At 40.7% G+C, this 23,381-nt stretch overlaps 1 protein-coding gene across 2 annotated transcripts in view; it reads right to left on the bottom strand.

Moving 5' to 3' along the window:
• Window positions 1-23,030, bottom strand: part of TRUB1 (TruB pseudouridine synthase family member 1) — a 30,064-nt gene extending 7,034 nt beyond the window's left edge. The window contains exons 1-4 of one of the 2 annotated variants that reach the window (XM_065843408.2): window positions 22,795-23,030; window positions 20,668-20,760; window positions 16,954-17,009; window positions 3,811-3,889 (exon numbers count right to left, since the gene is read on the bottom strand). In XM_065843408.2, coding sequence (XP_065699480.1) covers window positions 3,811-3,889; window positions 16,954-17,009; window positions 20,668-20,760; window positions 22,795-22,939 — 373 coding nt within the window. In that variant the 5' untranslated portion in view covers window positions 22,940-23,030. Of the gene's footprint in view, window positions 1-3,810; window positions 3,893-16,953; window positions 17,010-20,667; window positions 20,761-22,794 lie in introns of both variants that reach the window. The other variant, XM_065843407.2, reaches the window with a different exon arrangement.
• Between the last annotated feature and the right edge of the window lie 351 nt (window positions 23,031-23,381).

Raw genomic sequence — 23,381 nt, 5'->3', positions numbered from 1 at the left:
CAATCTCTACCTCAGGAAAGGAAAAGAAAAATAAAAAATAAAACATTCCCTATGCGAGAAGGGATGCATTAAGCCATTAAAAAACAAAGCTGTGTGATGTGCTGTCAAAGTAAATATTTACAGATGAGTTTGCTAAGCTTGAAAATAAATCATATTTGTCTTCTGCAATACATCATGGCACAAACTGGCACCTTGCCCTCTCCTAGAACACCACACAAGCTGGTGGAGCTTTCATCCAGTTCTCAGTTATAAAGAATGCACTATTAATCTCATCCCAAACAAAAAGTTTCACTATGTCTAAATTGTGTATTTATTGGAGGCATTAGTTTGGACTCGTGGCCCTGCAGGGCACACAGCCACACGGGATCCAGCGCCTTCACCGCCTCTCAGCTCCCACAGTCGCATCGGCAGCACGAGGGGGAGAACTCCTGCCACCCAGGAGAACTGGTCCCTCAGCCCACTGGTCCCATTCACCTGGCTGCAGACTTGGGTTTAGCAGCTTAACAACTTGTCTGGTCAGCAAGTTTAGGGCAGCATTTGGACTCAACCCTACATCACGCATGGAATACGAACATACCCATAAAGGCTACTTGGCACCAACAGTTCCAAAACTTTCCCCACTTGACTTCGCTTCTCCTGTCCCTGAAAATAAGGGGCTGAGAGACATTTCTGCAGGACACATCTGTCACTGAACTTGCCACCAAGAGTTCACCTGTTCCTCTCAATATCCTCATTGCAAATACCAAGTATCTGCTGTATTGCAGACCAGGAGTTTTTGCTAGAAGCTGGATTTAAACTGCAGCTCCATGTGCTTCCCGGGGAGGGGTGCGGGCACTGCCACCCTGTTTCACAATGATGTCAGTGAGGATTGTCAAGGTTTGGCCCATGGGATAACTGCACCCAGTCCCCAGGAACAACGACAGCCTTAGCTTAGAACAAAATGATTGTACTGGCTCTGTGAGAACACTATTTAGAACACATCCAATCCAATGCTGCTTTCTAAATTTCTTCCCAAGCCTTTAGATTGACAGCACGGTTCTGTGATTTCTGCATAGACTCTGAATCTTCCCTATTATTCTGAGCATCCCGAAGCAGCCAAATCTTCTGGCCTCCAATGCTTCTAAAAACATTTAGTTTAAACCTATTAGCTTTTAACACAAAAATTTTCAAGAACAGTTGCGCTTCTGAAGAGTGGTGACGGCTGATGAATAATAATCATGAAGGAAGTTAAAGTTACCAAACCAAAAGGTGCCAATTGTGCCACAACCTCAAGAAGCCTCCACTGAAGGGTGATACGGCACTGCACTTGTTAATAAGCTACATCAAATGAACACCAGAATTATCCAGGCCAGTTCAACACAACTAGAGCAGATGACCTTTATTCAGTCTGGCCCAGCACAAATTATTTGCAAACAAACAGACAAGGAGAATGCTGAAAGGACTACTTTTTCCAAATTATTCAGGTAGTGCTATTGAACACATATACCAGCATAATCAGCAGAGACCTGCAGAAAATCCTCATGAATTTTGTTCTCCATGTCTGGATATAGTCTGCAGGCTGCTGGAAGTGGGTTTCAGAATGTACATTCCTGTGCATTTGAGGAAGGGGTTAAACTCAATGAGCTCTCTTTAGTACATCCTTTCATTGCAACTAACTAATACACAACTGTTTGCTTTCTACACTGCTGTCTAGGGACACTTTCAAAGACTAAAATGTAACACTTATAGTTAATACAGCAGGAAACTTTCCGCAAGCACTTTCCTCCAGAATGACTCCACTGGACCACGAGAAGTGCTGCATACATCTTGCAAGCTGTTTTTGTGCCCGTTCTCTGCACTAAGGCCAAATCCTGGATGCTGCTGGCACTGCAGGATTTCTGTTCCCTAGCAGATGCTCTCCTTCTCCCAGGATCCTTCTAGGTGTCAAAGGAAAGCTGAAATTCAGCTCAAATATCTGGTTTGTCTGTTCTTGGAGTACCAAGTGGGATTATGGATAGTAGGTTACCCAGAGAATCATGCAGAAAACAGGCTGCTTTGGAGAAAACACTGGAAAGATGAGAAATACCTGCTTTATCAGAAGAGGAAGGAAATACAAAATATGCAGATAGCATGGAGAAAAGAAGTATGCATGTTCTCTCTTTCTTCTTTCTGAAGAATTCAAATCTGATTTACACCCAAATGGAAAGCAACGGAGACCAATTTCATAAGCATTTCTTTCAGCCGTCAGCTTCAGCAAAAGGAAACTTTGTCCAACACCCAAAACTGCACAGCCCCAGCAACACCTGTACTGCTCTTCATGAGACCGTATGACGAACTGGATCGTGCAACTGATCTCAGTTTAAAAAGATAAGCAACTCAAAAGGGGGTACTTTTAACCCAAACCAGCTCCCTAAGAACACAATCTAACAGAAAGCTAAACCACCGTAACAGAGGAGGTGGTGCAGAGGTTGGAGTTACTACAAACAAAAGCTGCCAGTGGAAGAAATGCACACAAAACCACCGTTCTAAATTCTGTCTGCAGTAAACAGTACAAAATAAAAAAGCAAGACTAGTGTTTCAAGAAGCAGATTTTTTAAAATTAATTGTTCATGGAAGTTGCATCTACTCTAAATGATATTTCACAGCTTATATGTGAGCAAGTATCTAAAACGAATCCCACTCAGTGCAGCAGAATCACAGAATTTCACTTTCTGGGAGGAATACATAAAAACCAAGGAAGTGTTTTCCAACCATCATGAAGTGTTGGCAACTCTAACACCACAGGGACACTCAGTTCTTCAGAAGCTTAGAGAGGGACTTAGAACTTGATCCTGAAGCAGAAGCAAATGATCCAACATCTCTGAATAACATTAACTAGTAAATAATACTATTCAGAACAATCCATCAAGTTAACATGGACAAGAAATTCACACTTGCCTGCCTCATGCAAAAAGAAAAACTGCAGGAGAAAGGAGACTGGGGGTGAGGGGTGGAATCCAGGCTACCATTTTCATCATGTTATTAACAAAAGAGATAATTTACTTCATGTAACTATTACCAGGCACGACAAACAGTGTGGGACCTATAAGAGTTGCTAAGCAACCAGTCACCTATTGTTTTTTTTTTACTTTTTTTCCCAGATTGTAAAAGAACTAATGGAAAATACATTTGGTGTGTCCCTGGTTAGTCCTCCATTTTTTCTAAGACGCCCTGGGTATTGTGGAATGTCCACTCCAACAAAGCCACAGTCAGGATTAGCTTTGAGGCCTTCAACTCCTGCACTTTGCTCTGTGGGTCAGAAAAGTTCATTTATTAAAGTTGCTAGGACACAGACTGCAAGCAAGAACAAGATCTGGTAGGGGAACATATGTAGAAAGTTTATGCCACCCCCCATTTTTCACTGAGCAGTCTTAGCTAAAGGGGAGTCCTAGAGGGAAGATCTAAGGGTTTTATTCCTTTGCTGGCCCTGAAGGGTGTTACTCCAAGAGCACTCATGGGACTGTACACTGAAAGGAGAAAATTTTACTGGACACAACATGTTATTTGTCAGACTGTCAAAGATTTAAAATGGCACAGCCCTGCTCAATCCTATTTTCTCCCTCCTAATGTCTCCTTTGTTTTCTTCCAACAGAAATGAACGCTTGTACTGGCCATAATTGCATGAGGCTGGTCTGCATTATATGAGCACTGGAGTTGAAGATGAAATAATCCTGGTTTGATTTCACATTTACATTTAATTCACAGACTTCCAAACATCTCTTCTGCTTTTCTAAAATAGAGACCATTTGTGCCTTCAAATTACATCAAGTACATAGAAACATTTATGCTTACCATAAGGTTTTTCTTCAGTTACTTTTCCTGTAGCATCTAATGTATCAGTAGCTTTGCCCAGCAGTCCAATGGCAGTGTACTTCTGGGAAGGAAAAAGAGAGATTAGTGAGTCAGGTCTTCAAGGTTGTTTCTTTTTCCCCCTTTTTTTTTTAATAAAGACTGCAAGTACCAACTATTTCAAATCAGAACAGGAAGATTGCTATCTGAATAGCCAATCCAGCAAGTTTGTGTAACTAAAAGCAAAGATGAAAAGACATTAAACAAAAATTTAATCCCGCATTACATGCACCTATTATTTCAGTTTTAGAAGCCCCAGGGAGAAGCAACATGGAATCTAATTTTTACTATAAATACATCAATACCACAAAGAAGATAATAGGGTGGTAAAATCAAAGTCTCTGTGGGGTGTCATATGTCACTGCTGAAGCAAGGCACACAGAGTACCTTTCACACACAATTTTTCTGTTCCTTAAAAATTAAAGAAAAAAAAGTCACAAAGACCTCTACTTGTGAAAGCAGAACACCCACTTCCAAGGCAAAGCATTACAACAGTTCTGCCATGTGATGCACTGATATGCAATAGCGTAAAGCTGGAGTTTTGAACATCTGGAATCTGGAAAAGACCTTGTGATTAGCACGAGGAGAACAAGCAAGGCCACCAAGTGACATCTCTGTTCATCACGGGTTCTCCAAATGTTTCTGTTTCACCACTCTTCCTAAAGAATTCTTCAGTGTATGTATTTGTATCTTGCAAGAAGGAATCAACCTGTTCCCAGGCCAGTAGCTCTTGTCCCTGTTGCATTATCAGCTGATGTCCTTCTCTTCCCCATTGTCACCCTCAGCACTGCCAGGCTGTGGGTGTACGGCAGGAGCTGCTGGAGCTGACAGAATCTGCCCGTGAACCAGCTGCCCCGTGTCTCTTCACTAGGCTGCCAACACATGAAGACTCACTCTGTAACATGAGTTTGGGTCAAGTCTGGAGATACCTTCAGGTATTAAAATTTGCGGTTTGACCCACTGCCCATTCCATTCCAATTCCCTCAGCCCAAGCCCAGGGCCCTTCCAAGTAAAGCAGAGAGAGAGAGAGAGGGAGAGAACAATCAAGGTGTTCCACATGACTAATTCCCAATAAGGTTTCAATGAATTTACTCCAAACTGAGCTAACACAAATTTGAACCAAGCTGTAAAAGGATGCATCTTCTAGAAGCTGATTGAGCAAATTCTACTGAAACATATCCAAGCATGCATAAGCATGAACATTTTACTCTTTAATGCAATGCATCCTTTTTCATGTACTTGAGAAGTACAGACAAGCTCAAGTAATAATAGTGTGGGCATATAAATGACACCTACAAAGAGGGACTACTAAGACATGCCTTGATTTTGTTCCATGTGACAACCTGCCACTTGAATGTATTTCTTCAAGCAACTGCTGCAAAATGGAAGCAGCAGGAATAATCAGACAAAAGGCAGTGGAGTGCACACTTCAATATAAAAATAACTGTATTCTTTGCTTACGGCATTAAGGCTACCTTTTCCTAAATACTGCAGATGTCTGAACCTCCAGACAACTGCAAAATTAGGCATTTCAAAATCAGATTCTTGAAATTTACATATTTTTGAATATATGGAAATAAACTAAAGGAAAAATGGATGAAGGCTGCTCCACAGTAAATATTTAAATAAATTTTCATGTACGTTACCTGCTTTTAAGACCATAAAATTGCCTCCTTTCCCAGACATTCAGTGATCTAGTTCTTAACGCTTAATAGCATAGCTAGAAAGACACATTATTCAGTAACTATACCAGAGGTTAACAAAAACATGTGAGCAGAACTTCATAAATTTAACATGATGAATTAACTTCGCAGTTCAATAAAACTCTAAATCTGAAAGTCTGAAGCCTCACACGCTGTCTTCACATGTTTCCAAATCAAAGTACTGATACTACTTCGGTTTGAATTACTTTCTTCCTCTTAATTCTGGTTTTGGCTATTTTGCTTCAGGCTGGCTGTTACAAACACATGTTCTATTTGACCTCCCAGCAATGGAGAAATAGTACCATCTGTTTATATGTAAACACAAACTATATGAACAATACAATCCAAATCTCAACATTTGACTTACCCTTTAATTTCTGCAAAAATGGCAAAAAGCCCTCCTTAAACATTAGTCACAAATCCCCATTCCTAACAGGAGCCTTTAAAGAGTCACAAAAGACTCAAGCCGGCAATGCAATAATCCACAAAGAAAGCTATAACAGGCCAGGAAATTAAGAATTACAGTTGTTTTATGATCAGTCTCTGGAGTGCCCTTGGGTATCTACAATTATATATCATAATTCTTACTAGCCATTTAATAGGGTTTATTTCCCCTTTGTTGGTGTGCAGGACCTGGAGCTTGTAGAAGATAACATAAGAGTCCAGACCTAATCTATTGTTCCTCTTATTTTATGTCAAAATTCAGCATTAACTCTCTTTAGACTCTAAGTCATACTGCTCTCAGAAGCACCCAACAGATTCTGAGTCATTTAATAAGTCTTTGGTGACCTTTTCTCACCTGTGGTGGCGATCATTTACTTCTTCCAATTTTATAAAATACATCTAGGGGCATTCTTCCCGTACTCTTAAATTACAAATCACTGCAGGAACACAGACAGCAACTGCTCACAACCACACTGCCTGCAACCCACTCAACCTGAAACAAAAAAACACAAGGTAGTAGGTGTTGCAAGCAGTGGAAAAGCATTAAAAGTGCAGACTGTGATGGGAAATGTCCCTATCTCGGCAGCTCGTCAGAGAACGTTCTGCCTCTTAATAGCCCCGACATCCTTTTCCTCTACTCATCCTGAAACCCAGACCCAAATCATTGAAAGATTAAAAGCAGCACCTCAGCTTCCCTTTGAGCCTCTGCAATATGCAACTATAGTGCACTAAAAGCCAAGATCAAGTACTCCCAGTGACAACTTGCAAGTACTGCTGCACCAGGCATTAACTCCAACTTCTAAGAGTGGTCTGCAGGGTCCCAAAGCAGAGCCTCACAATTGTACAACAGTACAACAACCCCGAGGGCACAGAGACCTTCCCCCACCTATCTTGAATTAGGGAACGGCTACATCTCACAACCTTCTAGAAAACCACTTTCTTGACGTTACAGCAACTGAAACGAAAGGCAAAGTGATCAGAAGCCCTCGAGTATAAACAACTCATTCACACTAGTGAGACAGCCTTAAGATGGTGCTTTACACAGACAAACCACTGCACTCTGTCAACAACAATGTAATGCAAAAGCTCTGTCACACAGCTGGGGACATGGATGGTGGGTGCAGCCTCTACCAGACCAAAAAGACAGGGAAGTGCCCCAGTAGCCATACATATCTGTGACTAGAAAGAAACAAGCCATAAAAGCCAGGACTGGAGAAAGGAACGGATTACAGGAGCCCCAAAGAAACAAATTACAAACCTTCTAATAAATCTGACAGATCTTAGGAAGAGGAATTTCGGTTTAAAGTCACAACCACAGGGCATGGTCAAAATTCTCACAAGCAATAAACCATAGGATGCTTACAATAATGTTTTAGTAAGAGAATAGCCAGAATTTGGCTTTTTTATTTCGTATCCAAATCCTTATACTAACACAGAAAGGGGAAGTATATCCATAAAAAGCCAGAGAAAAAGGCCAGACTTTATAAGTATATGTATTTAATTGTGAAAGGAGGAGGAGGAGGAGAAGGAAGAAGAATCCCCTCCTGTTAAGGGGCTGTAGAGCCAGCAGAGCTCTGAGCTGCACAGCCCAGCCAGGGCACTCCTGGAGGCTGCAGCCCCTGGGCTGAGCGCCAGGCATGTCTGCCCCACTTATCAGAGCAAATACCAGACAGACCAGGGAACAGAGCTTCTCAGTTTTAACTGTTAATATATCAAAGTTGTATTTGGAAAGAAGCCAGAGGCTTGAAATCTTAAATTATCACATGTTTTAAAAGCTTTTTCAAACATGGAGAAGCAACACTTTGGAAGAGCTAGACAGAAACACAAGAAATTACGAAATAAGGTCACTAGTAGCTGTCAGGAAGATTTTAAGATGGCTCCCACTGCAAGAATTTCCCGGGCAAGCAAGCTCTCTGGAAGAGGCAGTTCATAAGAGTTCATCCAAGGATGACCCATTTTCTAATCACAGCAGCAAGTGAACACAGAAGTGTAAAGGAAAACAAATTTTAAAAGGCTACAGTCCGCTGTGCAAGAGGCTGAAAGCTGGGCAAGAGAAGCCACACTCGCAAGTCAATTTATGTAAACTGATGTCTGCGCAGGGCTGACAAGTTTGAGGGAACACAAAACAAAACAAACAAAAACCCAAGTGCTCTAGAGAACCTGAAGGAAAGGACAGCAAACACACAGCAGGCAAGTGCTAATCAGAATCAGTGCTCCTGTGCCGAACCCCCAGTCAGTCTGTACGCCTGGGGTGAGCACTTGCATGTTCGTAGACTTAGGTCACTGAGATAGTGACAAGGCCTTAAACCAGGGCTTTCAAACTGCTTTTCAATGGGGGCCACATCAGCCTGGTGGTTGCCTTCAAAGGGCCGAATGCAATTTTAGGACTGTATTAATGTAACCACTCCTACATTGATACAGTCCTAAAATTACATCTGGCCCTTTGAAGGCAACCGCCAGGCTGATGTGGGCCCCAGTGAAAACGAGTTTGACAGCCCTGCCTTAAACTCTGAATTTTACAGTAATATTCATTTTGCATGTAATGATTTCTAAAGCACAACTAAGGAGCTCTGGATTTAGTATTCACATAACTGATATTTACTGTTTGTAAACCACTACCAGTGGTTTCCAGTATGCTAATCATCCCCCAAACCAAAGTAGTACACTAGGTAGACAAATAAGCTGGAAAAAATAAAACAAGGGTTGCCATAGTTTCAATTATTTTCCAAAACAAAGCAGATTCCAATATATTAAAAGCATAGAGCCCTAATCTCTTAAAAGCAGGTTGCACAGAGGCAAAATAAAGGCTGCAGGATGCTGGAGGAGTTCCATGTTTTACGACAGAGCAAATTCAAAAAAAAAAAAAACAAACAAAAAACCAAACCACAAACACCAAACATGTCCTCTTAACAAACACAAACACTACAATTTCTCTTCTCTATCATTCATTTTTTTGGTCCTAAAAGAAAAAGCTGACTCTGTGCTAAGCCTGTACTAAATTTTATTTACTGCTAGATGCTGTAATTGTACTGTCATTGCTGAAGAACTATCTGATCTTTACTCTTGGATTAACAGGATTTTCTGACCTCTTATGTCAGCTTATTTTAAAAGCTCAAACATGTGGGGTGACTAGATTTTCAATGTGAAGGAATAGAACCACCTGTAACAGAGGAACCCACAGAAAATACTTTACCTGGAGTTCAGAGAAGCTTTAAGGTGATAGCTAAAAAATGCAGCAAGTTTAAATTCTGGTGTGAGAGAGAGAGCAGGAACAGGGATGGGAGAGGATCAATCCCACCAGTAACAGGAACACTAGGTCACCCAAGGTAGCATCACAGCCACGTGTCACTTCTAAACACAATACAGGCTCAGAACATCCATGAGGGGATGCAGGTTAATGTGCAAAAGCAGCTGCCTGTAACCCACAGTCTCTTAATATAAACCTTTCTGGATGCCTGCTCTCTGTTGAAACTTATCTCACCAAAATGTCTCAGGTTGGCTCTCAGATTTCATCCTCAGCTGTAACACCTGTTCTGTACCTGCCTCTTCATTCTGTCTGGCAGCTACACCACAGATTATACAAAATACAAAATAAACAAAGATGACCTTCAGTTTCTATCAGAGAAACAGAGTTGTAAGGAAATTCTCTGCCCAGAAATGTAAGAGGGGTAAGACTTCATAGGTATATACAAATTCATAGATAAAATTTAATGCATGAAAGCCTTTGGGTGAATTCAAAGACATTGCTAATGTGGAGATGCAGTAAATTCTTGAAGGCAGTGGTAAGTGCATCTCAAAATTACTAGAATGGAACACTACAGAAAACAATGGAGAATGGCTACTTTAAATCTGCTAGCATCTTTTTTTTCCTTGTGATTTTTAGTAAGAGAAAAATAGCTTTGCCATGTTGCAGTCTGGAGGGGTTTTTTTAATGAATGTGAGCAAGAACCAGCTGTACATGTAGCACAGACATATACACAATTATAGAAAGGTCAAGAGGAAAGAAGGTGACACTGACCTCATGAATGGAAGAACAGAAAAATCAGACTAGAGCATGCTCTTAAAATATCCTGCATTTTTGCAGGAAAGAGCTTCTGCAGCACAATAGGTGCAGTCTCCTCAAGATTTTCAACAGTTTAAAAAAAGTGTGAATATTAATAGAGCATGAAGCTGAGCTATTAATATATTAGGCCTCTGGGGTGAGCATAAAAGACTCGAGTATGTTAAGCCAGCCTACTGAGGGCACCACTACAGGAAAGTATCTACACTATTTAACAGCTGCTGCTTCTACAACTTTGTTTCGGGGATACTAGGCAGGGCAGGAAAGAGCAGATACTCAAATCAGCTTCTTTTCTCCTTATGATTTGTTACCGAAAAAGCAGCCTAAAAAAAATGTATTGTATGTTTTGCAGTAGCAGGTAATTAAAAGGTTGACAATGTGTAACAGGTAAGGGGCACATTTAGGACCATTTTATCCAGCTAACGCTTTCCTGATACCTGCATCCTCCACTGTGCGGGCTTTACATTCTCGGTGCGTCTTTTGTACAGACACCACTCCAGGTTTTGATAACACCTTCTACACATTCTCAAAACACATAAAAGCCAACATCATCCATGCATTTTCCCAGCCTTCCTTTTATATAAGCATTTTCCTTGTGAGGAGGACAACCATACTTTCATAAAGTGACACTGATCTCTACTTAATATCTTGAGGCACTCAGGGAACCAGAAATCCGTTGTCAGTAATGTAAAATAATACACACAGGATAGAAACCAATGCTAAGTTTGCATAAATAACACTTGGTCTCTCAATCAACTTCCTCTGCTCTGCAAAGAGATTGCGGAATTACAATAGAAAGTTCTGATTCTGCAAAAACTTTCTCAGGTGTCAGCAGCGGTTAAAAAAAGGCAAACTATTATAGCAGTACTTGGATATAGCTGTTACAGACTACAGACGTAAGTAGGACAAGTTTTATTAATAGACATGACATCTTTGCACTGTATTGTGCAAACATACAAGGAAATATTCCCTGATTGTTTGCACAATAACAAAACAAATACCATGTAACAGAAATGTCAAGATTTCTTTGTCCTATACCTATATTTGGGGAATGTAATAAAATTTATCTAACAAACAAAATGGTAGCTAAATGCATGAAATTAAGCAACTACTACACGTCAGGAAGAATTCAGTTACCCAGTCTACACATCCGTCTGCCCGTGGATTAACATCTCTCATAAAACAATCACTCCATCTCCGATCTGCCAGTCCTGTTCCTCAAGGGAAACATATAAAACACCTTTCAAAACAAGCCTGGGAACTAAAATTCATAACTTTGCTGGGTTCAGAGAAAAACACAGGCTCAATAGAAGTATTAGATTTATGGCACACTATAATGTTACCTCACACCAGCCCCTTCACATGCCACAATGTATAATCCACCAGGCTCCCTGTTTCCCCTAGGAGACGACCTTATCATCTCCTGCTTTCCTTTTCTACCTCCCTTGTAAGGAAACAATTTCTCCGGGCTTGAACAGAGGCAAAGTAATGACATTTTGTGTAGCTACAATCCATTTTGTTTAAATGAGCAGGTGACATACTGCACTTTTTTTTGGTTACCTCTCCCATCTCACTTCAAAAGGAAACTCAGTCAGAGCCTTGGTAACTGTGGATGGGATACCACAAAGAGGTGTGAGAATGTAAAAGGGCATGAACCACAGAGTGAAAAATGAGAAGGTGTTGCAGATGAAAAATTTCCTAGGGCAAGAGCTACAGACAAAAACAAACCACGTTTACTTGGATTCCTCCAAGGCAAATATAGAGAGTTGGGTATGACATAAATGCAATTCGGAAGCCCAACTAAAACCACAAAAGAACACAAGCAAGATGGGATCTGAGAATCATCAGGCAAGCATGTACAGCCCCCTTCACCTCGTGACTGGAAGCTTGGCTGATCAGTTGTGAACAAAACCTTGCTACACCACACGGGAGATAAATTGTTTTCTTACACTATTTTGTTAAAGTAGGTAAGAAAATGTAGCCCATCTGTGTGGAACAGTCTTGAGGTCCTACCTATAACTGCTTGCCCACATAAAATTGTTGGTGATACCACAGACATAAGCATTAACTACTTTTTTGTTCAGAAATGGTCTAAAAGATACCTACTTCACTGAACTCTAACCAAATCTAAAATACACTTCGTTTTCCAGTCTATTTTAGACCTGAGAAAGGGCTTGCATATCCAAATGCCTAATTTTCTGTGCTATGCCAATTAGGCTAATAAAAAGTATTAACCCTACCCGCAAATCTTGCCCTTCTAAGAGAATATAAGAATATGAAAAAGAAAACAGATCACTATGTACTTTATGAAATAAGTAGTTTTGGTTTTACCCAGCTCCAAAAGAAAGCAAGATGAAGCAAAGAGCTCAGCTGGTAATATTTTTAAGATTAAAAGCAAGAGCACACACCAGCAAGAGGATCCTTCAAAAGGAAAAAAGTCAACGCAATTTTCTTGCACTCGTAACTCAAATATACAAACTGCAGCACAAACTGCTTTTGAAATACATTTAAAAAACAAAAACAAAACCAATCAAACAAAAAAACACCAAAACACACACATAAAAACCACCATACAGGCTTTTTAGAAAGAAAATTAGGATTTCCAAAGGAATAGTGCTTACACCATCATGATGTGCATGTTAATGTTCAAATACACAAATGCTGGCAGAAGAATAGAGGTTGCAGAGAGAGCAAGTTCTTATAAGCCTCCTGAAAACAGACCAATAGAGGAAATAAATCTGTTGTCACTTCTACTAAGAAAAAGGCTCCAGAGGGAGCCCCACTGTATTATTGGAAACCAAAGAGTCCACATGGGGCTTTGGTATCTAACGAGCTGTAAACAAACGAAGTCACAAGAAAAGGCTTCATTAGTTCTGCTCCTTATAGAACTACTAGATGTACTTTTCAATGCATTATTAATTCATTTAACTTGTTGCCAAAAGATGGAAGCCAAGGACTTAATTCAAAAAAAGTGAATTCATGGAGAAAGCTAGCAACCTTTCTGTTTGAGAAGTTAAGGGATACAAATTACAGCCTAATTTTTAGGACAGTAAAATAATCACAGGAGGTAAAGAAATAACCTTTTTTATGGACACTGTTCTGCAGCATCTGGTGTCAACCCTCTAGAGAAGCAATTTTGCAACATACTAAGTCTAAGCCCAAATCACGGGATTTGAACTGGTTTCTGCTTAGGCAAAGCCTCTCTCACAGGACACAAGTGTGACTGGCAAGTTCTGAAACCTGATCACTGAACCAACACTCATTTTCCATCCAGGATTCATAAGAACTCGGATTTTAACAACTATACTAAATTGAAGTTGTCACGTATCAGGCCACCGATGCATCTTCATTGTGCCCATACTCTCTTTCTCTTTCTAGTCCTCGTCTTCGGGTTTTACTCTATCAAGTTTGGGATTTTTTTCTTTTTTATTTTTAATTATTATTTCTGGATAGTGTTTTATTCTGGAGAAGCCACAACCTTTGAGCCTGAATTTTCTATTTTAACTAGTCTCTGCCCAAGCTTGTGCAAGCAGCGCAAAGTACTCAGACAATTCCCCTCACATCACTGAGCACTTGAGGGTTCAGATTGTGCGTGGACCATGACGAGTTCCATCCTCAGATAAAACCAATACGCCAATGATTTTTGCTCATTGAGAGGCAGGCATTTCAAGCACCGTTTGGTCGATGTCCAAGTTCTGGCTTCACTCACACTAGTATGACTCAAAATCTCATAGGGTGAACCCAGATGTTATCTCACTGAAAAATACACAAATTAAGCACAGAACTGAAGTCTGAAAATTTCAATTACCCTGTTTTATACCACCTAAAAACAAAGGCTGTATGTCTCAGAAAACACATCTCCTCCAAACGGAAAGTATTAGAATAATGGAGAATTTCATTGCCTATTGCTCTTCCTTATTTTCTTCTCTGATGAGTCCCTCATCATTTACCTCATTGCTTCTATGTAACAGCACATTCTGATAGATGAGAGGCTTTAAAACGGGATTACCGCTTTGGAAGCTATGCTGCTAGCTAGCATTTTCTAAGCCATTTCCCCCTCAGAAATCACTTCTACATTGTGTTTGAGACAGACTAGTCACCCATAAGACTGAGTCACTTAGAAACAATTTACCATCAAAAAAAAATGGGCCCACACCCTTCATATTCATTTTACTGGTGAAGCAGGAAATACTTTCTCATTCTACTATCTTTATTTCGCAACCATGGTAAAACATTTTCCCCCAAAATAATGCAGTGCAAAAAGTCCAAGCAAGACCAAGTCCCAGAAAGCAAGAAGGAAAAGCAATTCTCCTATGGAATGTGTATTAAATGCTCAATATTTAAATTCCAGATCCAAGTGTGTTCCGCTTCTCACCCTCACTTGGAAACAAACAAAACCTAAGCCAGCTTGTACATATTTTTATTTCTGGATAAATATTAAGAATTCAATGAGAAATCTGGAACATTAAGTAGGTATTGCCCCTGGCTGCACATTTCTATTTGTTTTGAGTTAAGTCACAAGGAGGTCAAACCAATGGAGAACTAGATTTACACTGCAAGAGTAACATTCCTTGTATAATGTGTACGAGCTGTGAATCAAGTGATAATGTTCCGAGCTGCCACACAGAGTCAGGAAAGTTTCACACAATGTTTGGGAAAAAAAATCAGAAATAGTCCAATCTCTGGCAGAGCCACCATATGGAGTTTACTGCAGTAACATACGTTTTGGCCACTCAGCATAGCTCTGTTGCCAACAATGTTAAACTGAACTATTTCTTCAGAAGATACATTCCTATAACCAAGCAGTAAATCCTAACCAGAGAGGCTCAGACAGTTCATCTGAATCTCAGAGCAATCAAAGGAACAAAAGAAAAACATCATACTTCAGCAAACACTTTAGCATCAACAATGTTGAAACAAGATGAAGCAAGAGTATAAACTCCTAGCACATGGCACGGGATACAAAACGATACTAAAATCTTCTTGTCATAGATTTATCTGTATGAGATTTCTCACTACATTATGAGCCATTGTTATCAGTGTAGTCAAAAAAAAAGAAATAGGCAGGTATCTGTGGGAGATCGTTCACCTTCTTTAAGACTCTCAAATTATTGCATGCTGATTTATTCAAGTACAAATAGAAAACAGGAAAGTAGAGACAAGCTCCAAAGGAAGGCTCACAACTGCCATGCCTCCTGGCAAGGACAGTACCTACCTCACACTCTCCATCACATCATAATACACAAACAGTTGCAGTGGAAGAGCTGATCTACTGTGAGGATGTAACTTCGCTCGCCTCATTGAATCAAGCTCCCCTTCCTTGTACCTCAGTAGCAGCTATAATCCTTCTTGAGGTATCTGGGCACAACATTTGGCTGCATAATACTCCTACTGCCTACAGGACTTCACAATGCCAAGAAGCTTGTGCATACTGTCTTCTGCCAAAAAGGTTGAAACTATTTCATCCATCACAGCTGTTTTCACTGTGAACATCGGCTTAAGGGATAAAAACATGTAAAGCAATTTAATTAAGTCAACAATTTTCAAATATTTAGCTATGATGACTTTATCTATCTGAAGTATCCAAATGCCTTTTTTTAACTTAAAAGTTCTTCAGAAGGAGATGCCGGGTGGTAACTGCTTACACTTCAACTGCAAATCCAGCTCCAGCTGCTTACTGTATGTTCAAAACACAGATGCTTCTGAAATCTGGTCCTATAAACCAACTGCAAACCCACTACGGTCGGTGCAGAGACTTACACTGACTGCAGTAAATTCTGGAGCAGACCCTACAGCTACACCTTTTTATCCTGGTTGTGTTCTCTTCTGTCACATTATTCTCCTTTGAGTTGAACCGAAGATTGTCAATGAAATTCTACCTCAGGTTATCAGTTCGACACCTGTAAAGAGCTGTAGTGTTCAGACCAGGAGAGAATAGGAAAAGTAGCAGAATAAAATGCATTAGAAAGGCTTTCAATTTGCTGAGCCCACTATTGACTTTGCCCAAGTATAAGATGAAATCCGGAAGGCTTAATTGATTTCTGCATCTGCCATTCTTACCTAAACTTCTCATTTTAAAATAACAGATAAAACCACAGAATTTTACTTGCAAAGAAGGAATCAACACCAATCGATTATTCTTGGGAGTACATGCACTTGTTGGTGTATGTCACCCCTACAATCTGGAGTGCACTCACCAAAGACATAGTACAACTAATCAAAAGCAGCAATGAACAAGACTGCCACCTGTGAAGGCTCCAGTCTGGATTATCTCAGGCAGCCACAGGGTTTTTGTTACCTTTGTTACATGTGCCTGTCCATGTGCTTGTAGAGCACCAGTCTATAGGAGCTGCAATCCGGAACGATAGCTACTATCACAAACGCAAAACACTCATTAGGCCCCGTGGTATTTAAGAAGAGAGAAAAGAAATAAAGACCATCTGCTACTGCAAGCTAAATAACAATTATGTTATATACACATAAGGAAAACAACCAAAAAACTGAACTGTCATATACAATTACATCCTGAAAACATCATTTGTGCTGCCATCTTCATTACAGATTACAGATTTTCTCCTTTTTTTTTTTTTTTGGTTAAAAACGCTTAATATTATAGAAATCTTCCTGTAAAATAGGAACTTGGTCTTTATCAACATTTTGTAGAAAAAACAAGACAAAGGTTTTAAAATAACCATTTTGGGCATAAAAGTCTTCATCAAATTTCTGACTAAATGCAAAAAGGAACTGAAATTCACATTTAAACTAAATACACAGGATGGTTGAGATCTTTGCATGTTGACGCAGCTCTTCCTTGGAAGAGAAAAAGAAAACAAACAGACAAACAAGCCCCACTAATCCAAGTCGTTCAGCACTGCTCACCTTGGAACCCGCCAACATAGTTCTCAGCATTTTTGTTCCTTTTCCAATACCAACCACTGCAAAGACAGAAGGAGAAATGACACTTCAAAACCAGCTCTGCAGTTCCCTTATTCAACACCATTCATTACTAAATGTTATGCTAGTCAGAAATACAGCCTTTCATGCTCTGTTAGCGTAGAATCAATGCTTATGAGAAAGTACCTCTGATGTTCAAACAACATGAGAGTAGCGAAAAGAAAAAAGTTTAAAGCAGAAGATAAATAACCTCCATTTATTGTTAAAATGCTTTAATTCACCACTCAGATATACTTATCTTTTAATCACTAAAGAAATGGATAGTGCAATTAACGCTGCCTCTGGTTTGATGAAGGCTATGGCTCACCAATAATGAATCCAGCTTTCACTGTAACTAAATAGCCCTTTTAAAGGTTGATAGTGACCAAGAGTAATACAGCCAAGATAGTACAATGAAAGTGTTTATCACACTTAGAGCAAGAAAGTAAAATAATCAAAAGGTCCAACCATCTCTAACAGAAATCTTCTATAATCAAACCCTCCTATTATTATGTATGTACAGACCGCTGTCTTTTCAATCTTAAACCAGTATTCTGCAAAATAATGGTCAGCTTGTCATAAAAGCAGCAGATGGAAAAAGAGCTTTATTTTATTTTAAAGTTTTTTACAACAAGGTGCTTTCTTTGAATATGCTTTTCTATTTATTTTCTCTACATAAAGTGATCAAAAAAACCCCATCACAACAAAAGGAAGATAAGAAACAATGAAAATTTAGAAGGAAATTAATTTCATGTACCACTCATGGAATACGTAACAGCTTATGTCCTTGATTTTAATAAAACTACAGGACTTAAGGGAGATTGCAGGAAATCAGCTTTGCATTAACCAGGAGCAAGTACCAAAAGCATCAAATCAGACAATGAATTTAGGGGTTTTTTTTAAAAAAAAAAAAAACAAACCCAGGTACTCTACTGCTTCTCAGTCTTTACATTCTGAGAATTACTAGACTACTTGTTCTGGATTACTCCTCCTTTTGTTCCTGAGGGTTTCTAGTCACACATGCCCTTGTGCTTGAGCTTTTGTGAACCTTCAGTTCAGCCTGTTCCTGTCATATTCACCAGATAGGAAAGAGCTGCAACATGGCTGAGAAAAGGAGATAAGCACACAAATAAAACTTCAGAACCAAGCACTTTTCTTGCAATGCAATGACATCACTGACACTTCGACATAACTGTTGAGTTGAAATTTTCTGAAAAGTGTCAAGATTCAACAGAATAACTTTAAAGAGACACTGAATGATTTTGTGAACAAGATACCAACAATCTTCCCATTTAATCATCAGCTTGTGTAGCACGTGCATTATTGAAAAGCAACAAAAACTAAATCTGCCAGACTACACAGAGTGTAACAAGGGTTAACTGATTTTTTTACTTTTAATGTGCCAGCCTCTAAACCACTTCTTGAATGGGATTTGCTGCTTGGCTTAAATAATATCTACTTTAATGTCAAAAGAATTATCATTACTCAGCTCTGCCTTTTCATAAATGGCTTAGATTCTCCTAGGCCAGAGGACCTCCAATCTTCCTTACATAAGGCAGAGTGCACATTATGAAGCTGTGATCATTCTCAAAAGATGTAACCATAGTTCTCCTCAGAATCTCTACCACTAGGTTTTAATTTGTATACTTTTTCATCTTTTCTTCTACTATGGAAGAGCAGCTCATAACTGCCATATAGAAACAAGCCAAATATTTACAATTCCTATGGTACATCAAGAAAACACTAAACTGGAACCATAGCTCTAGACAGATATTAAAAGAAGATAGTCACTAAGACTTGACCTACAGTTCCTTGATTCTTGTATCTAAATATGACACCAAATAGTGAGAAGGAGAAGCCGAGTCCCTGCTCCCACCACCTTCCAAATGCAATGGAGGCCACAGATGGGGACAGACAAAAGACTTTGTCTCTCAGACAGCAGTCGCTCCAGGCTCCAACCAGCGTGAGGGCCACCACATACCACCTGGTCTCTAAGGTGCTTTTCATTCACACACACCATAGATCAGGTATCTTTGTCTTTAAAGTCCTTCCTTGCTTACATTTGGTGTCAGTAAGGAAAGAAAGGCAAAAGCATACTTTCTGATGAAAAGTTATTTGCAGTATATACTTGGCACACTAAGAAAGAATCCATACCATCTAGTTCCCATGAACAACGTTATAGACATGCAGTACATAAGATCTGGGAAACAGCAGTATGGATCAAGAAAGGTTAGAGGTTTCAGAAAATAAATACTTCTATTGTGCTACTGAATCCTCCCCTCCCTCCTCATTATCATACCTGAACCCACTAGAAATCCAGGCACATTCCCTTTCCCACTCCTCTCCAATTTCGTTCTTTCTGATCCAGCTACCACTGATTTTTCTCTGTGTGTTTTATACGACAGTGGAATAAAAGATTCTGTGCCTTTTTTGATTGATCCATAGCATATTAAGGTGATGCACTTCTCTGTCTTTACCAGGCACATCCAGCCAGAGTACTTTTTGTCATGCCACAGGAGCAGGCTTTGGAGACTGCTGGGTATCAGAGAACAGTGGGAGAGGCAATTAAGAAGCACAAGCCATTTTTCTTTTCCTATAGATCAATGCTGTTGACTTCCCACCATGAGCAGTAGCATGGTCAATGGGAATATCTGTGTAAAAGAAAAATGTCCGCTTCAGCAACACACAAGGTATTTTCTAGTGAGTGGCCACATAGTACAGGAAATTGGAACAAAACGACTTTACTTCTAGCCCAAGAATGTTATATTTGCAATGTTCACAGGTGACTGAGAAAGACAACTACCAGGCTATAGACCTCTATGAGATACAGTCTCAGCAAACATCTCCTCCTCCTGAGAAGCCACAACATCAAAACACAGCGGATTTACTTCCAGTGTCTACTCATAGTTTGTACCTGTTGATTTTAAGTACCAAAAAGGCATTGCTGTTATTTCTTCTAGCCCAGTAGAGCTATAACGCTACAATTTAAGCAAGCTGTGGTTTTCATGTTACTCATCAACAGAACTATTGGTGACAACGTATGACATGGAAATAATCCATACCCAAATATGAGTTTTTCAGCAGCAGTGATTTACACATCCCGTTCTTTAATAAAACAAAGAGATCTTCTCGACAACTTCACTTTATTTGGCAAGACTCCAGTTTATTTGGCATGGAGTGAAATACATTTCTATGCTCAGCCTCAAAAAAAGCAGCAGCTGAATTGCTCTTATGTATCTTTCGTTTGGGGAGTATTATAACCTCAAAGGCTCCCTCGAAATTCCAGAAAAGCACTAGTTTAGGAAAAGCGCTATAGAAAATTATGATGACTATAAAGCCCCAGATTTGGTAAACTGAGGTAATCTAGAATTAATTACACAAAAGTCTGTATTTCATACAGTAACCCACAAATTATTTCAGGATTTTGGGTGGCTGAAAGTGGAAATATACCCTCCTCTTAAGAAACACATTATATGCATGTAAATGTATATGCAGAGGAAATTTAACCCAGACTGCTCCTCCACAGTAACTTGCCCTTCCTGCAAAACCACAAAGCCCGTCCTGTGTATCCCAAATTGTTACTCCACCTCTGATTTCACACAGGCCTGAAAATGTTTCCTGAAAAAATCTTCTGATGACTGTATTTATATTTTTCATTACCCAGAACTCCTGCTGCTGCACTGTCCAAAGTTCCACCATGTCCAATTTTCAAAACCTTGTTTCTTTTGTTCTCATTTGTTTGTACACCAGCTTCTGCAAATAGAAATGGAAAGGAAGCATTATAGGATGACCTTAAAACATAGCAAAAAGCCCACATATTTCCAGATTGCTAAAGGAGATAAAAATCAATTATTTAAACTATGAATTAGTAGTGCAGAAATTGCTATGCAGAATAAGACTAATGATTCATCTAGATCTATTCCCAAACTCAACCAATTTTCAAGCTATTTTCAATTAGATTCTAATCAAGTCTTATGTACCATTATGAACAGATGTTCAGGAAAAAAAAAAACCTACTAAAAAACCCGATGGACAGTTAACTTGTGACATTTCATTAACAAAGCATTCAAGAACTACCAGCAGAGTCCCAAAAATCATCTACTATACACAATTCTATGCTACATAGTCTGAGCAATTCTTGTATTTACTTCTATATAATGGACCATGTTTGTTTGCATGTACACAGCCCTGTGGAAACTTGAAATGAACTGAACCTGCTCACTGCCACTTTCAAGCTGTTGAAACATCTCAACCCACCAGACTTCCCAGGCAGCTGACAACTCCAGGAATTTTGCAGATTCCTACGCCTCTTATTTATTAGTATTAAAGATTACAAATGCCCTAAGCTCCCTTACCTGTTTCTATTATCTCTTCATTATGCCTTTCACATCAGGTAATCGGATATGATCCAGCTAAATCTCTTCCACACAAAGCTGAACTGAAGTCAGTACCTACACTACAGTTCACTACAGAGTAAATCAGCCTAAATAAGCCTGTCTGAAAGCCCATATTCTCACTTCATCAACAAGTGCCCAAAAGCCTACACTAGATAATCAAGTCCCTATATCCATTATAAAGATAGTCTAGGCCAGGGAAACTCTTTTTCACTGGGGGCCACATCAGCCTCACAGTTGCCATCAAAGGGCCGAATGTAATTTCAGGACTGTATGAATGTAACTACTCCTACATTTATATAGCTCCACAGCTCGCCAAGCCGGGATCCCCTGCACTGTGGGACTGCAGCTTTCTGCTGGGGCAAATCTCATCCCTGTTCAAAACGAAGGCTCACATCATGCTGTACCTTAGGTGAGAACAAATGCCTGCCCCACATAAGCAAGCGGTGAATATGGCCTTACAGCTCACCCTGCTGCATGACCTACACACTGAACCTCACAGAGACCCAGCAGCTCCACAAAGTTAACCAGAATGTATTCAGGAATGGCTCCGCTCACAAAATCACAGAACGGTAGGGGTTGGAAGGGACCTCTGCTAACGCACAATCACCAGAACAGATCCCACAGGAATGTGTCCAGGTGGGTTTGAATGTCTCCAGAGAAGACTCCACAAGCTCTCTGGGCAGCCTGGGCCAGGCTCTGTCACCCTCAAAAGAAAGAAGTTTTTCCTCATGTTCAGATGGAACCTCCTGTGCTTCAGTCTGTGCCTGCTGCCCCTCATCCTGTCCTTGGGCACCACTGAAAGGAGTCTGGTCCTTCCTCTTGACACCCACCCTGGAGATATTTATAAACATTGATGAGATCCCCTCTCAGCTTCTTTTCTCCAGGCTGAACAGCCCTGGCTTTCTCAGTGTCTCCTCATATGAAAGCTGTTCTAGACCCCTCATCAAGCTTTGTAGCTCTTCACTGGATTCCCTTCAGTAATTCCTTATCCTTCTTTAACTGGGGAGCCCACAACTCGATGCACTCCTCAGTCTGGGCCATGCAATGGCTGTGAACTATCATCAAATTTAAAAAACAAAACAAAACAAAAACAAACAAAACAAAACAAAACACACGAGGTCTCCTTTAGTTTTCTTAGTGCAGAGGAAGAAGGTGCAGCAGCCTGACAGGGTTTGCAGTTCTGGCACCCCAACCACCGCGCAGACACGACACCCCCCCACAGCCACGCCGCGAAGGGCTTCTCCGCCCCAAACACTCGGGGCTGAATGCCCGTTCCCTCCGGGCCGCCCCGCTCCTGCGCCGGGACCCACCTCCCTGTCACCATTTCCCCGCTTCACCACCCAGCCCTCACCTCCCGGCCCAACCGGGCTCCCCAGCTCCCCGGCCCTACCTGCCAGCAGCCGCTCCTTCAGGAGGTTGAGCACGCCGGCCGAGGTGGGGCCTTTGGGCTTGTACACCGCGAACAGCCCGCTTAGAGAGAAGAGCTTCTCGGCGGACCTGCCGAGCACCGCGCCGCCCGCCTCCCTAGCAGCCATGCTCCCGGCAGCCCCCGGCCGGCCAGCCCGCCCGCCGCCTTCCGCCCCGCCCGGGCCGCTGGGACGTGTAGTCCGGCGGCGGGAGGGGAGCACGTTAGTCCGTCTGCCTTCATTGCGCAACTTGAAAGAATTATATTCTGCTGACTAGTTGCTCAGTCCTTTAATCTTCCTGCCTTCGTATGTGTCGTATATATAAGAGTACAGGCAGGCTGCGCTCGGGTCTCTCCCCTCCATACAGCAGCACAGCGGGTGGGTTTTCCTCTCCAAGCCAATTTGTACAGATTCATTTCTCTGACAATGCTCCCAAGGCATTTAAGCAAGCAATGTTGGAGCAAGGCATCGAGAGCTTGGATGTTTAATCCCTGCATTCCATTTATTCGCTTGTAACAGCCTGCAGATGAAACCACAAAGAGACGGTGTTATGGGTAAATAAACACATGGT

This window comes from Patagioenas fasciata, chromosome 8, assembly GCF_037038585.1.
Source record: "Patagioenas fasciata isolate bPatFas1 chromosome 8, bPatFas1.hap1, whole genome shotgun sequence".
Taxonomy (NCBI): domain Eukaryota; kingdom Metazoa; phylum Chordata; class Aves; order Columbiformes; family Columbidae; genus Patagioenas; species Patagioenas fasciata.
This window is presented reverse-complemented; position numbering and strand designations above follow the sequence as displayed.